This window comes from Augochlora pura, chromosome 10, assembly GCF_028453695.1.
Source record: "Augochlora pura isolate Apur16 chromosome 10, APUR_v2.2.1, whole genome shotgun sequence".
NCBI classification, from domain to species: Eukaryota; Metazoa; Arthropoda; class Insecta; order Hymenoptera; family Halictidae; genus Augochlora; species Augochlora pura.
Window position 1 is genome coordinate 6,349,967 of NC_135781.1, and position 11,331 is coordinate 6,361,297.

General features: G+C 40.3%; 4 protein-coding genes across 4 annotated transcripts; all 4 read left to right on the plus strand.

Moving 5' to 3' along the window:
• Positions 1–7: 7 nt before the first annotated feature.
• On the plus strand, positions 8–2,028 carry LOC144475565 (uncharacterized). The gene is made up of 3 exons (XM_078191578.1): positions 8–360; positions 490–782; positions 891–2,028. The coding sequence occupies exons 1-3, from the start codon at positions 208–210 to the stop codon at positions 1,003–1,005; spliced, it is 561 nt and encodes a 186-aa protein (XP_078047704.1). The 5' UTR covers positions 8–207; the 3' UTR covers positions 1,006–2,028.
• Positions 2,029–4,708: 2,680 nt separating this feature from the next.
• On the plus strand, positions 4,709–6,167 carry LOC144475566 (uncharacterized). The gene is made up of 2 exons (XM_078191579.1): positions 4,709–5,137; positions 5,514–6,167. Exons 1-2 carry the CDS (start codon positions 5,081–5,083, stop codon positions 5,754–5,756), a joined length of 300 nt encoding a protein of 99 aa, XP_078047705.1. The 5' UTR covers positions 4,709–5,080; the 3' UTR covers positions 5,757–6,167.
• Positions 6,168–7,673: 1,506 nt separating this feature from the next.
• A4 (apolipophorin-III-like protein) lies at positions 7,674–8,895 on the plus strand. The gene is made up of 2 exons (XM_078191577.1): positions 7,674–8,030; positions 8,319–8,895. Exons 1-2 carry the CDS (start codon positions 7,749–7,751, stop codon positions 8,628–8,630), a joined length of 594 nt encoding a protein of 197 aa, XP_078047703.1. The 5' UTR covers positions 7,674–7,748; the 3' UTR covers positions 8,631–8,895.
• Positions 8,896–9,021: 126 nt separating this feature from the next.
• On the plus strand, positions 9,022–10,422 carry LOC144475567 (uncharacterized). Its single transcript, XM_078191580.1, has 2 exons — positions 9,022–9,475; positions 9,542–10,422. The coding sequence occupies exons 1-2, from the start codon at positions 9,437–9,439 to the stop codon at positions 9,797–9,799; spliced, it is 297 nt and encodes a 98-aa protein (XP_078047706.1). The 5' UTR covers positions 9,022–9,436; the 3' UTR covers positions 9,800–10,422.
• The last annotated feature ends 909 nt before the right edge of the window (positions 10,423–11,331 follow it).

Below are 11,331 nucleotides of genomic sequence, written 5' to 3' on the forward strand. Positions count from 1 at the left end.
ATGGAGAAATCGTGCGTTTTCGTACATCCGCATCCGTTCATGTATATTTGGGAATAATTATTGCAAAATGGAAAACATCTAACAGCTTCGGTGAACAACAAACAGGAAGGAGAATCTTTTCGATGAACTGTACCCGTATATTAAGTGTGCGCGATCGTTCTGCCATCAGTTTTTTCATAATCTCGAGTCGAAGATACCGTGTTCGTCATGCAATCAAGAAAATCGAGAATGTTGATCTGGTTGCTAATCGGAGTTTGTTTTAGACACTGTCACAGCCTTGTCTACGACAGACCGAAAATAGTGACGTACGGCGAACCGTGTGTCGCTTCGCGCCAGCTACAGTTACCAGTCACGATCGAGGTAAAAGTCCATGCTTGTTGACTTGCAAGTAATTAGAAACTATTCTTGTGATCGATGCTTTCTCGTGCTTGGAAAAAAGCGACGAAGAACGGCGATAAAGAAGGGAAAAATAAGATCAATGAATTTCAGGGGCCGAAACCACCTGTGGAAGACCAGAAGATCCCGTTGTCGTTGGATCTAAAAGTTGTTTCGGACATGTACGCACAACCTCGTTCACGTCGCATCGAATACCCAATCGCCGTAGATATACCTTACCTAAAAACTACAACATTGTCAAAGGAAGAAATCATCCAGAACGAAGATACCCTGCGAGGAAAAACGTACGCGTACGATACGTATCTTCCACCTGTCGGCGATACTGTCTCGTTCCTCCCGTCGAAAAAATATAATTTCCAAGTTAACGTTCCAGTTTCCATCAAAGAGTAAGTTTCACATGTACGTCTGTTCTAGACCGAACGTAATTCTTTCGCTTTCGCAAAGACTGAACCATTCCCGTGCCTCTTCTTCCTTTTCTCTTTTTTTCGTTTCAGAATCACATCCAATCCGTCTGCACCCAAATACGTTGAACGATTGAAAGGACTCACCACGCGAGTCGACAGGGTACTTCTTCCAGCTTGCGAAGTTTCGCAGTCGCGCGGATGTTAACCCATAACGGTTGTAAGTCACCTCTGACGTGACATCATAGATTAGACCTGAATATCTGATATCTGATAAGGGTTAAACTACACGCCCATTCCATGGAAAGCCGGATCTGAAACAGAAAACTATGAATCAATCAAATTCGAAGCGTACCAGTTCGGCGATAGACACGATATCAGCGACGCAACGATTGTTTGTTTGCACGTTGACCGACACCGATTTCACTCTTGTCTGCAGTAGATTGTAACGCTTCAACCTTGACATTATAATCGTAATTGTTCAGCTCGTAGCATACATTTTGATTTAATGCTTGCAATAAGAAAATACAATGCTTCTTGATTACGAGTCTTCGACTTCGTCTTCGTTTCCGTTTCCTATCTTTTCCTTCAATTCATGAAGTCGTAACTCGTCGCGTTCGATTAGATCAGAAACGCATGCGTAATTCTTGTAGAAATAAATATCGTTTTTCAAGGATCTGAGCAACTAAAATTTTCGATCGACGGTATCACATCGAACTTGATTCCCGTAAAGTAATAATCTTCTTTGTTGTCGAAATTGCTCACGGTATACGTGCTGTCTTGTCCGACGAGATATCGATCATGCGAGTATATATGAAGGTAGATATATGAACCGTCGGCAGACGAAATTGACGAGTAATTCTTTTGATAGAAAGTATGAGGAACGGACGTTCGTTTGTTCTTTCGTTCACGGTGATTATATTTTCCGGTATTCTAGTATGTGCCAACGAAAACTCGCGCAGTGATTCAACGATTCGACGAAGCCAAGATGAAACGACGGAAGAGCTACTGGTAATTGTCATTCGTTGTTCTGGATGATCAACCTGTAACCGATTGTCAATTAACTTTCATCGAAATCGTAAAAAATAACTTGTCGTTCGTTCCGTATTTAATTCATTGCTCCTAGATCGCACCGAGTGTCCACGAGTTTTGGAAAGTTCTTGAAAATGATTTACAAATGGCGACGAATGGTTCAAACCGGTCACCGTTGACAGTACCATCGGGAAATGGCGAGCAGGTAAAACAGATTTTTGATTGGGTTCGTCATTCTGAGACAGAAAGAACGATTCCTTCCAGAACACCGACGACGAATCGAATTCATTGCTAAAGCATCGCATCGCCGACAGGATGATAGAAACGGATCCAGTACTTCCCAAAGCGGAAACCGAAACAGAACCAGAAAGTGGAACCGTAACCAAAGCTGAAATCGAAACAGAACCTACTGATCTGTCGTCGTTGATACGGGAAGAACGGCAGTGTTGTTCCTGTAAAGTGGAAGCTTCAGAGTTTATTCACGATCGCGAAACCGGTGCCACGTTGCACGAGATTTTCTGCGAGGCCGACAAGTTGCTCCATTATGTGCTAATCGCTACCGAGAACTTAATGTACGAATTAGGATTCGATGAACAACTGTTCGATGCAAACAGCCAACAGAATCATTTGATTTCGCTGCTCGAGCTTCTCTCGGACAAAAATCTCCTCGAGGTGGTAGAATATTGTTTGACCCGCGTCGAGAAGTTTCTCAGCAATCCCGAATATTTCGACTATCTGCTCATTGTCTTTCAAAACTCGGTTCCTGTAGACGACATTCTGAAAACTTGGAATCGGCTGGATATTGCCGTCAGAAATTTTCTTGATCGCGTTGTGGAACTCGTCGACTCGCATCTCAATCTAGATTCTAACGCAGACGTTGTAAACGATCTGCGGAAAGAAATTGTCGGCGCGAAAGAAGACACGTTGCGTTTCGTTCGGGAATATTCGCCGGATCTTTTCGCGGGTAAACCTTTTTCCCTCGAGAAAATATTATCGTTCATAGAATCGTTATTCGATCAATTTTTCGATCACGAGTCGCTATTTCGATTGTTCGCTATTTTTAAAGAGCTCGTCAATACGCTGCGAGATTTCGGTCACGGTTCTCCCATGTCCGGCTTTCAGAAACATATCATTGACCCAGTAAGAAATTTAATTTCACCACTTTTATCGAACATTCAGATAAAACCATCTCTGAACAGTATACTGAACAACGGAAAAGGTCTGCTCGATGCAATTTCCAATCCAAGTTCGGCGGTTATGGACGGATCTTCGTCTCCAATTCGGAAAGATATAATTGATTCGTCGAGGGTCGCCAAGGCGTTTCTCCTACCGAATAAAATATCCCCGCCGCTTCAGATAGCACAAAATCTTCCAACCGATTTCTTGTCACCTACCGATCGCTTGCGATCCATTTTCCCTTTTTCACAATTAAAAACAATAGCATACAATAATAACGGTAATAATGATGATAATAATGATGATGATAATAATAATAAGCTGACCAGAAGGAACGCAGTAATAATGGGATCGAAAAAGTCTAGATCGAAAAAATCTAGATCGAAAAAGTCTAGATCGAACAAAGTCTTAGAAAAAGCCACGAACGATAACCTTCCACTACGAGCAGCATTATTGGAAATTCCAGAGTATTTCTCGAGACCGGACGAATCCCTTAAAATGGATTCGCCGAGTTACTCGCCGCGATTCGACTGGTCTTCTTTAGCAATCTCGCCGTCGCGTTTGCGAAACGTCGCTGTTCCGTTCGACTCGTTGACGACAGGTGGTAAGCACGAGTCCCTGTTTCCGTTTGCGTTACAAGAAAATTCTAATTATTACACTCCCCCGTTGCCATACTTCAATTCAAGGGACTCGCAGCCGGATTATCAATCACGAGCTTACGCAGACTATCTGAAAACTATCGAACAGCGTTATAAAAATATAATAGGCGCCGACCTCGTCTCGACAGCGCTACGGCATAAATTCGATGGAATATCAAACCGCATAAATTCAATGTTCCCTTTCCGACGCTTTTTGCCCGGCCGTTCGTAAACATCGGCCCATACGGCGGTGCATCGTACGATGACAGTCAAAAACAATCCTTGCAGATTAGATTGTGACATTGCAACTAGCCGCAAACGAAATTGATCTCATCGTGGACAATGTTGATGCCACTTTGGAGAATACGATCGTCATTCTTCCTAGAAACGACACGGGCACAAAGAGACGGACACGGGCACGGCTTTGATCGGGCTTGTGCGCGATTCCAGAGAGCCGCGGACCGATCAATTTTAATCCGTTCAAGTCGAGAGCAACCAAGATGAAACGTGCACGGGTTCGAACGACCAACCGTTTCTATATTCGATCCGCAAATTCTAACGATCCCCGCATTACTCTTTGCGGTTGAGCGTCTTCGTCGTTAATGCGACGCAGGTAATATGTCGTGCACGTAATGTATACCGTAATCAATCGCGTACATCGAACAAGAGAAAATGTTTGAGCTCGTTTGTAAACCAGTCCCAAGGAAGTCTGTAAAATAAAACTGACATTGGATGAACATGTTTACCGTTTGCAAAACCCAACCGCGTCGATTTCAGAATCGTTTTCAGTGAGCTCGGCGGGTTTCGGTAACAGCCAGCGTGAATGCGAAACGTTCAATGAAGAGATTTTGCCGATCGATCGCGTGACTCATCAACCGGGGCTTTGTGAATTTTCAAAGATAATCGGGGTACGAAAATAGTGAGACAGGAGGCGGCAAGGGGGGTACCTAAGGTTATACAATTTCCGGCAAGACAATAGAATTGATTGAAGAAAATGCAATTCACTCCGCGACGTAGAACAATTAATTCCGATAAAAGCTGCTGTCCCGTGGACAATTGATTTCAGTTTTCAACGTGGCGGTTGGAACAATCGTATCGTGTTTAGTCGAGTCTAGTCGTGTCTAATCGTATACAGTCGTGTCTAATCGTGTTATACCGTTTGTCGTTGATCGACAAAGACCAACCACGAAAGAAATAGACAGATCTCGCGGGAGCACAGAGGCCTGATTCGTTGATTATTGGGGTCTCGCGGGAGCGCTGAGGCCGAGTCGTTCGAGTCGTTGATTATTGCCGAGTGATCTTTGATCTTAATTCGTTTGATGGTACTAGTGCCTGTTCGTCACGCCGTTTCTAGCAAAGCAGTTTACCGCTGTCTCTTCGACGAAAACTATCGCACTGCTACTCGACGCTTCTAACACAGGAAACGCATCTACTACCATGGCACGACTTTTATTTACGGCCTTCTTAATGGTCTGCTTGTTCTACGTCTTCCAGGTATTTACAATAATTTTTAACGATGCAACTATTTATTGTTAAATTTCAGATTTCAAATTCTAGATTTTATAGATATACCGAAGTAAATAAAAAAACAATAAAGTAAAAAGAATCTCGCGTCGGTAGTCAAACATTTCTTGATACAGTTATATCCATATCAGTAACCATCGCAGTTTCATTTTTAAACCAACAAGCTGCCTCCAACAATGTAACGTAATTTCGTTGAAATCGTTTCTGTTGGCATTTACATTCGGCTAAAAAAATCACTGCGTAGTTAATAATTCTTTGAATTATTCGGACCTATAAAATGAAAAGAAAAGTTGTAAATTGAAGTGGCCTCGATCGTTTGCTTATTAATCGTTATGATTTGGTCTAGGCGATCCCTATGCCGGACGATCCGCAAGCAGCCCCAACAACGCCCAACAGTTTGGATAACATTGCGGACCAGGTGAAGAAAGCTTGGAACAGCGCATCCGACACGTTGAACCAAAAAATGGGCGAATGGATGAACGAGAGCAACTTCAACGATGCCATCGACAAAGCAAAAACACTGTTGAACCAAGCTGGCGACCATATCCGCAAGGAAGCTGAAAAGATTGGTGAAAAGCTCCACGACTAATCATCCTCCACATGTTCCACATTTTATGCGATATTATGCAATGATACAATAAAATATCTAATAATGTTATATTATACAACACCACGGCCTACGTGTACACTTGCACGCGCGGTGAAAATTTTGTTCATGCGCACAGAAATTGTACTTGAAACATGTATTTTTAGACGAACGATCTTATAAAGATTTCAAAATTTCCTTTTGTTCTTCGCGAATGCCGCTTGGAGACACGTTGCGTAACTCGAAGTTGAAAGCAGCGTCAACTTTGACATTGAGCGCCGCGATAAAATATTATACTTTAGTTTATCGCAATATATGACACAATATGCTGCACGATTAATCGATGATCGTAGTTATGTAAAGCACTTGCGGGACCAATTCTACGAATAAAATAATAAAACATGCACATCGAAACATAGGTTTGGAAATTATTCGCCCCACTCAAAGTTCGAACTAAAAATTCGATTTAAACGTTTCCACTTGTAATCGTAATCCTCACGATTCTATCGCGGATCTTAATAATTCCTGAAAACATAGTTTCACAAGATTCCTTTTTAATATTTCCATACAAATCTACATATGTATAGTACCGAAACTCCAATGAACGATCTGACTTAATACAAAGCGATGCAGTGCAATGCAATGCCACAATGCAGCACGTCATTCGTAACAATCGGTTGCATTTCAAGGTGATCGTATACATACAAGGCCTTGTGAAACTGATAGAATCTCGACGAGACGCGACTCACTGTTCTTTTGAATCTTTTGAATGAAAGATAAAAAGCGGTTGAAGAATGGACGGGAGAATCAGAAAACAACATTGGAACAGCTGCGAATTTTATTAAACAACATGTTATCTGCTTGCAATAGCATTATGCTATGTATGCTGCTTTCTTAGAATTAGTTAGCTCCGAGCTACAATAATATTTCGATGAATTTTTCAACGATATGGCTTACTCCATCTCGTATCTATAATAAACGAGCAAGATGAAAGATTGACAAATGGCTCTGCTATTCTCAGTTCAGACAAATTCTAGGAGCATTACGCGTGGCATTGGTAAACGTATAAAATAATCTACAAATGCAATGTTACGAACTTTCCTCGGGACCTTGCCCCCTTGACCTATCATTCTAAGAGAATCGGTACTCGGTATTTACTGAACATACAACGGAACGGCCCAAACAACTTAATGACAAAACAATCAGACGAGTCACCCATTCTGAGCAAATAATCACGTTCTAGCATGAAATGCAAAGTCTTGAATCATATTGGGCAGCATTGATTTTCATTTGATTTCCAGAAATAAAAAACGCCGATCTGAAATTACAGATAATTCCGATGACGTTTTTCACCTCTGACTTTTAGGTATCAGTCCGCGAACGAGTGTTTGAAATTCGTACGATTCATTATTTCGAAAGCAAGCAGCACGTGCGATGAACATTACTTTTCGAGCTAATACAGGTATTACAATAATACTGTCCAACAGCTGCTTCGCAATCTTAATTTCAAATTCCTAATCAATAGCTGATTCTTGGCAATCTTTATGCGCCGGAGACCAATCCAAAGACCTACAATAATCCGTCTGTTGTTATTCCAACTGTACTGCATGTGTGCCGTGTGCCGCGACTTTACTGCAACTGTATCGAGGCTCGCGACTCCGCTGCGACCTGCGATTGATCCGCGACTGTACCACGAGCAACCCCTTTATTAACACGTACAATTCTTTTCACGATTTGTTGAGTTTTATATACTATCGCAGCCTGGATCTCGCCGTTGAATCTGCAAATTCACTTAGTAAGACGAGATGAACGAGAGATATGCGTGCGTTTGCGTGTGTTATGATTCATCTTCGTCGAAACAAGATAAAAAATTCGGTGCCCTCGTGCACCCTTGATAAGAATCGCCTATAAAGCTGGTAGCTCCGACAGCGGGATGATCAGTCGATATAAATAAGTTGAGAGTCTGCGAAAGCGAAAAGCGAAAAAATTAAAAAAATGAAGAGCATCATCGCAATCGCGTTAGCATTGGCAGTTGTGGTTACGGAAGCTAGAGTCGCGCCGGCTACCGAGACCGCATCCACAAACACCCAAGGATCTGATGGGAATCAATTAACCGATCTTATTAATCAAGCACAAAACAACATCAACAGTATCACTAAACAAATCCAAGAGAAACTAAACCTGCCTGATCAAGACACCCTCCTCAAAACCGTTAAGGAACAAACAACCGGCTTCGCGGCGAATTTTGAAACGTTCTTGAAGAACGTTACAGCAGAGGTATTCAATTTACGTCTCTTCCAACTTTTTAATTTCATCTAGCCGAGATTGTGTATCACAGTCGTCATTGTTTTACTATTTCCATTGTTTGTCTTTTTAAATTACGTTCAAAATATTCGCCTAATAATTTATAAAAAAAATTCATCGGGTGTGAAGAGTATCGAAAACACGTATAATCGTCAACATGTGTATTTTTGTACAAACTATTGTCATTATCGATGGAACGGAAGGTAAGGAACACGTATTGAAGCAACAATTAATGAAAATCGTTGGTGATCGTTGTTTCAGATTCAAAGTAAGAGTCCCGAGTTGGAATCCGTATGGAACGACGTGAAAGGGAAAATCACTAAAGGTCTGGATGAAGTTACCAGTGGAAACGCGAAGCAACAACTAGCCGATTTGGAGGCGAAATTCAAACAAGGTGTACAGACAGTGCTCTCAGAATCCGATAAAACAGCAAAGACTTTGAATCAGCATTCGAGCAAGATCCAGGAGGAGATCGCCAAGTTTACGAAACAGGCGGTCGATATTACCGTAGAAGCAACACAAAATTTAAACAATCTGCTTCAGCAAACCGCTGCTTCTACCAAAAAGGAGTAATTTTTTTCGACTTTCTTTCTACCCAGTCCATTTATTCTAAAATATCAGAATCAGACAAACTCGAAGCATACGATTCTAAAAAATATAATTTATGAAATAGTAATCTTTCACCGAATTAAAATCAAACTTATAACAGTTTTCTGCATGCTTCTGACAAAGCAAATTAATTTCGATCAATCGAATACTTTTGCGCTTGCACTTTGCGTATATGACGTGTACAATGTATAGAAAACGATCAAACAAATACATCTTGCAATCGGTTTAACGATTCTCCTTTTATTGCTTCCCTTCCATTTCATATTTGCCATTCGGTAAAGAGTAAAATGCATTGTATCGTTTCGTATGGTATATATCAACATATACATATAAGATAATACGTTATTATCTGGAATATTGAGATACTGCATTACTGTGATATACAATATACAATATGTATGTGCGTGTATGTCTATAATAATCTCGTTTTCAAGCATTTCTACCACCTATATTCAAATGAGGATTAGATTAAATATGCTTGCCAAATTATCAATACGTTGACGGTAACGTGGTTTTTCTTATACATTATGGCAAAATAATTTCATCATTCATTATACTTATTGACAGTGTTACTCAAAGCTTCAAAATGATTTATGATTTTCAAGCGTTCCTCATACCGTGTCAGCAAATACCATTCCGATGGGCACATAATACATGCATATATTCGTGCAAGAGTCACGAACAAACTCGTTAAATCACGACGTGCAATGTTAGAGAGCATAGCACTGTCAGTTATTGTCTAATTGAAAAGAATTAACATAAATTAGAATATGAACAAAATGTTGCTGCTAGTGTTTGTCGTTTTAGTGGTAAGTTCGGCAATTCCTTTCATTCAACTTGTCTATATAAAAAGATTCAATAAAACCTTCTGTCAGACGATTACGGAGACCACCAAAGGAATACGTGGGAAGGAACGGGAACTGTCCTGGAAAAATAGCATGTCCGATAAATCGATCGCTCGTATCGATCCAGAAAGAGTGAACAAAGGTTTCGATATGATAGTTCGAGGTGTGAACGTGCTGGGTCGATTAGACAATTTCATCTCTGATAGAACGAAAGATATCGTTCGGAAACTGCACGCGATGTACCACGAGGACCACAAAAATGCACGAAATAATTTCAATCGACATTGATTTATTTTCTGTTTGACTTGTTAATCGGATAGAACGAGTTAATTTGTCTTTGTTAGTTAGTCAGAACGCGAAGCGGCACGGCACGGTGTGGCACGTAAAAAATACACTTTTGGGAAACAAACTACATGTGTACACGGTTAACAAGTTTGAAATGTATTCGTAATACGAATTGTGTAACCGAGTGTAACTGTGTCCAATCGTGTCCAACCGTGTTTAACCCTGCAGTGGTGTAAAACGGTAGGTACATGTACGAAGTTACGCAGTTTTGCACACATATACTTATGTACGGGTGCAAAAATTTTGTGGAAGAGCTCGGAAACTTGACTGTACTTTGAATATGTATGAAGAAAAACATTTCTACAGTTAGACAGATTTTATTGTATGATAAACGAGATATGACGTTATAGATTCTATAATGTTGCTATGTAACAAGCTGTATGACTGAAATATTGTATGTAGTATATCATGAATACCATTTTCATCATTTAAGTTTAATGACATGTCCGTATCGTATAAATTGGCTATTTACAAATCATAAAGCTATCTGTAGTAAAAATTAAGTGTACAAAATACTCGATTCTTACTATGAAACCTGCAATCATGAATGATTCGTAATGACGATGGTAAGGAAGCTTTAGAATTTAAAAGTGAAAAATCTAAGACTCCAGTCCTCTGTTCTCTACCTTGTTGTGTTGTGCGTGTTTATCTGGAGGCAGCATCTATGAAGTACTATGAACAAAGAAGTCTCAGGATCCTATACCTATTTATAATTTTTCTATTAATTTTCTTCTTATATATAATTTATTTATTATTATCTAGTTTAATTTAATACGGAAAAGATCTTTTTAATAAGATATACACAATAGTAACAACACCAATTGTTTCATTTCAGTAGTAAAGATATGTTTATTATTATACTAAGAAACGCAATGACGTGTAAAAATGGTAAAAAAATGAGACCCAAAAATAATAAAAAACACTTGGCTTCGTAAGCAGGTACAACCTGGAACTACCTCCTATGTTTCGACTGAAAGCGAACGTTAGTACGTACAGTATTGCGTTATACTCCTGCACACCTCCAGGCCGCATCTTGATCCGTAGCAAGTGTCTCATAGAAATTTTCTTTGCTCTGATTGGTTGACGATTCACTACTGACACAGGATCCACTGAGGATTGAATATGCAGTAAAATGGTGAGGACGTGTGCTCACTTCAGCTTAGGTCTTACTCCTACATGCTCTTCTTAATTCTCTTGATTCCTAAGCTGGCGCACACGCCTTATCGTTTTACTGCGTATCCAATCCGCTACGAATCTTGCCTCAACAAAGAATCGTCGGCCAATGAGAGCAGCACAATTTTTGTACCCACCTCTGTATTACCGAGCGTTTCTGGGCCCGTATGAGAATACTAGAATGAGACATTATTCTATATATTTGCTTCGAAAATGCTCTAAGATTTTCACCGTTTAAATAAGGTGCATCTTCATTAGCACTCGAGGAACATCTCGTGAACAACTCATGAATAATAAGAATT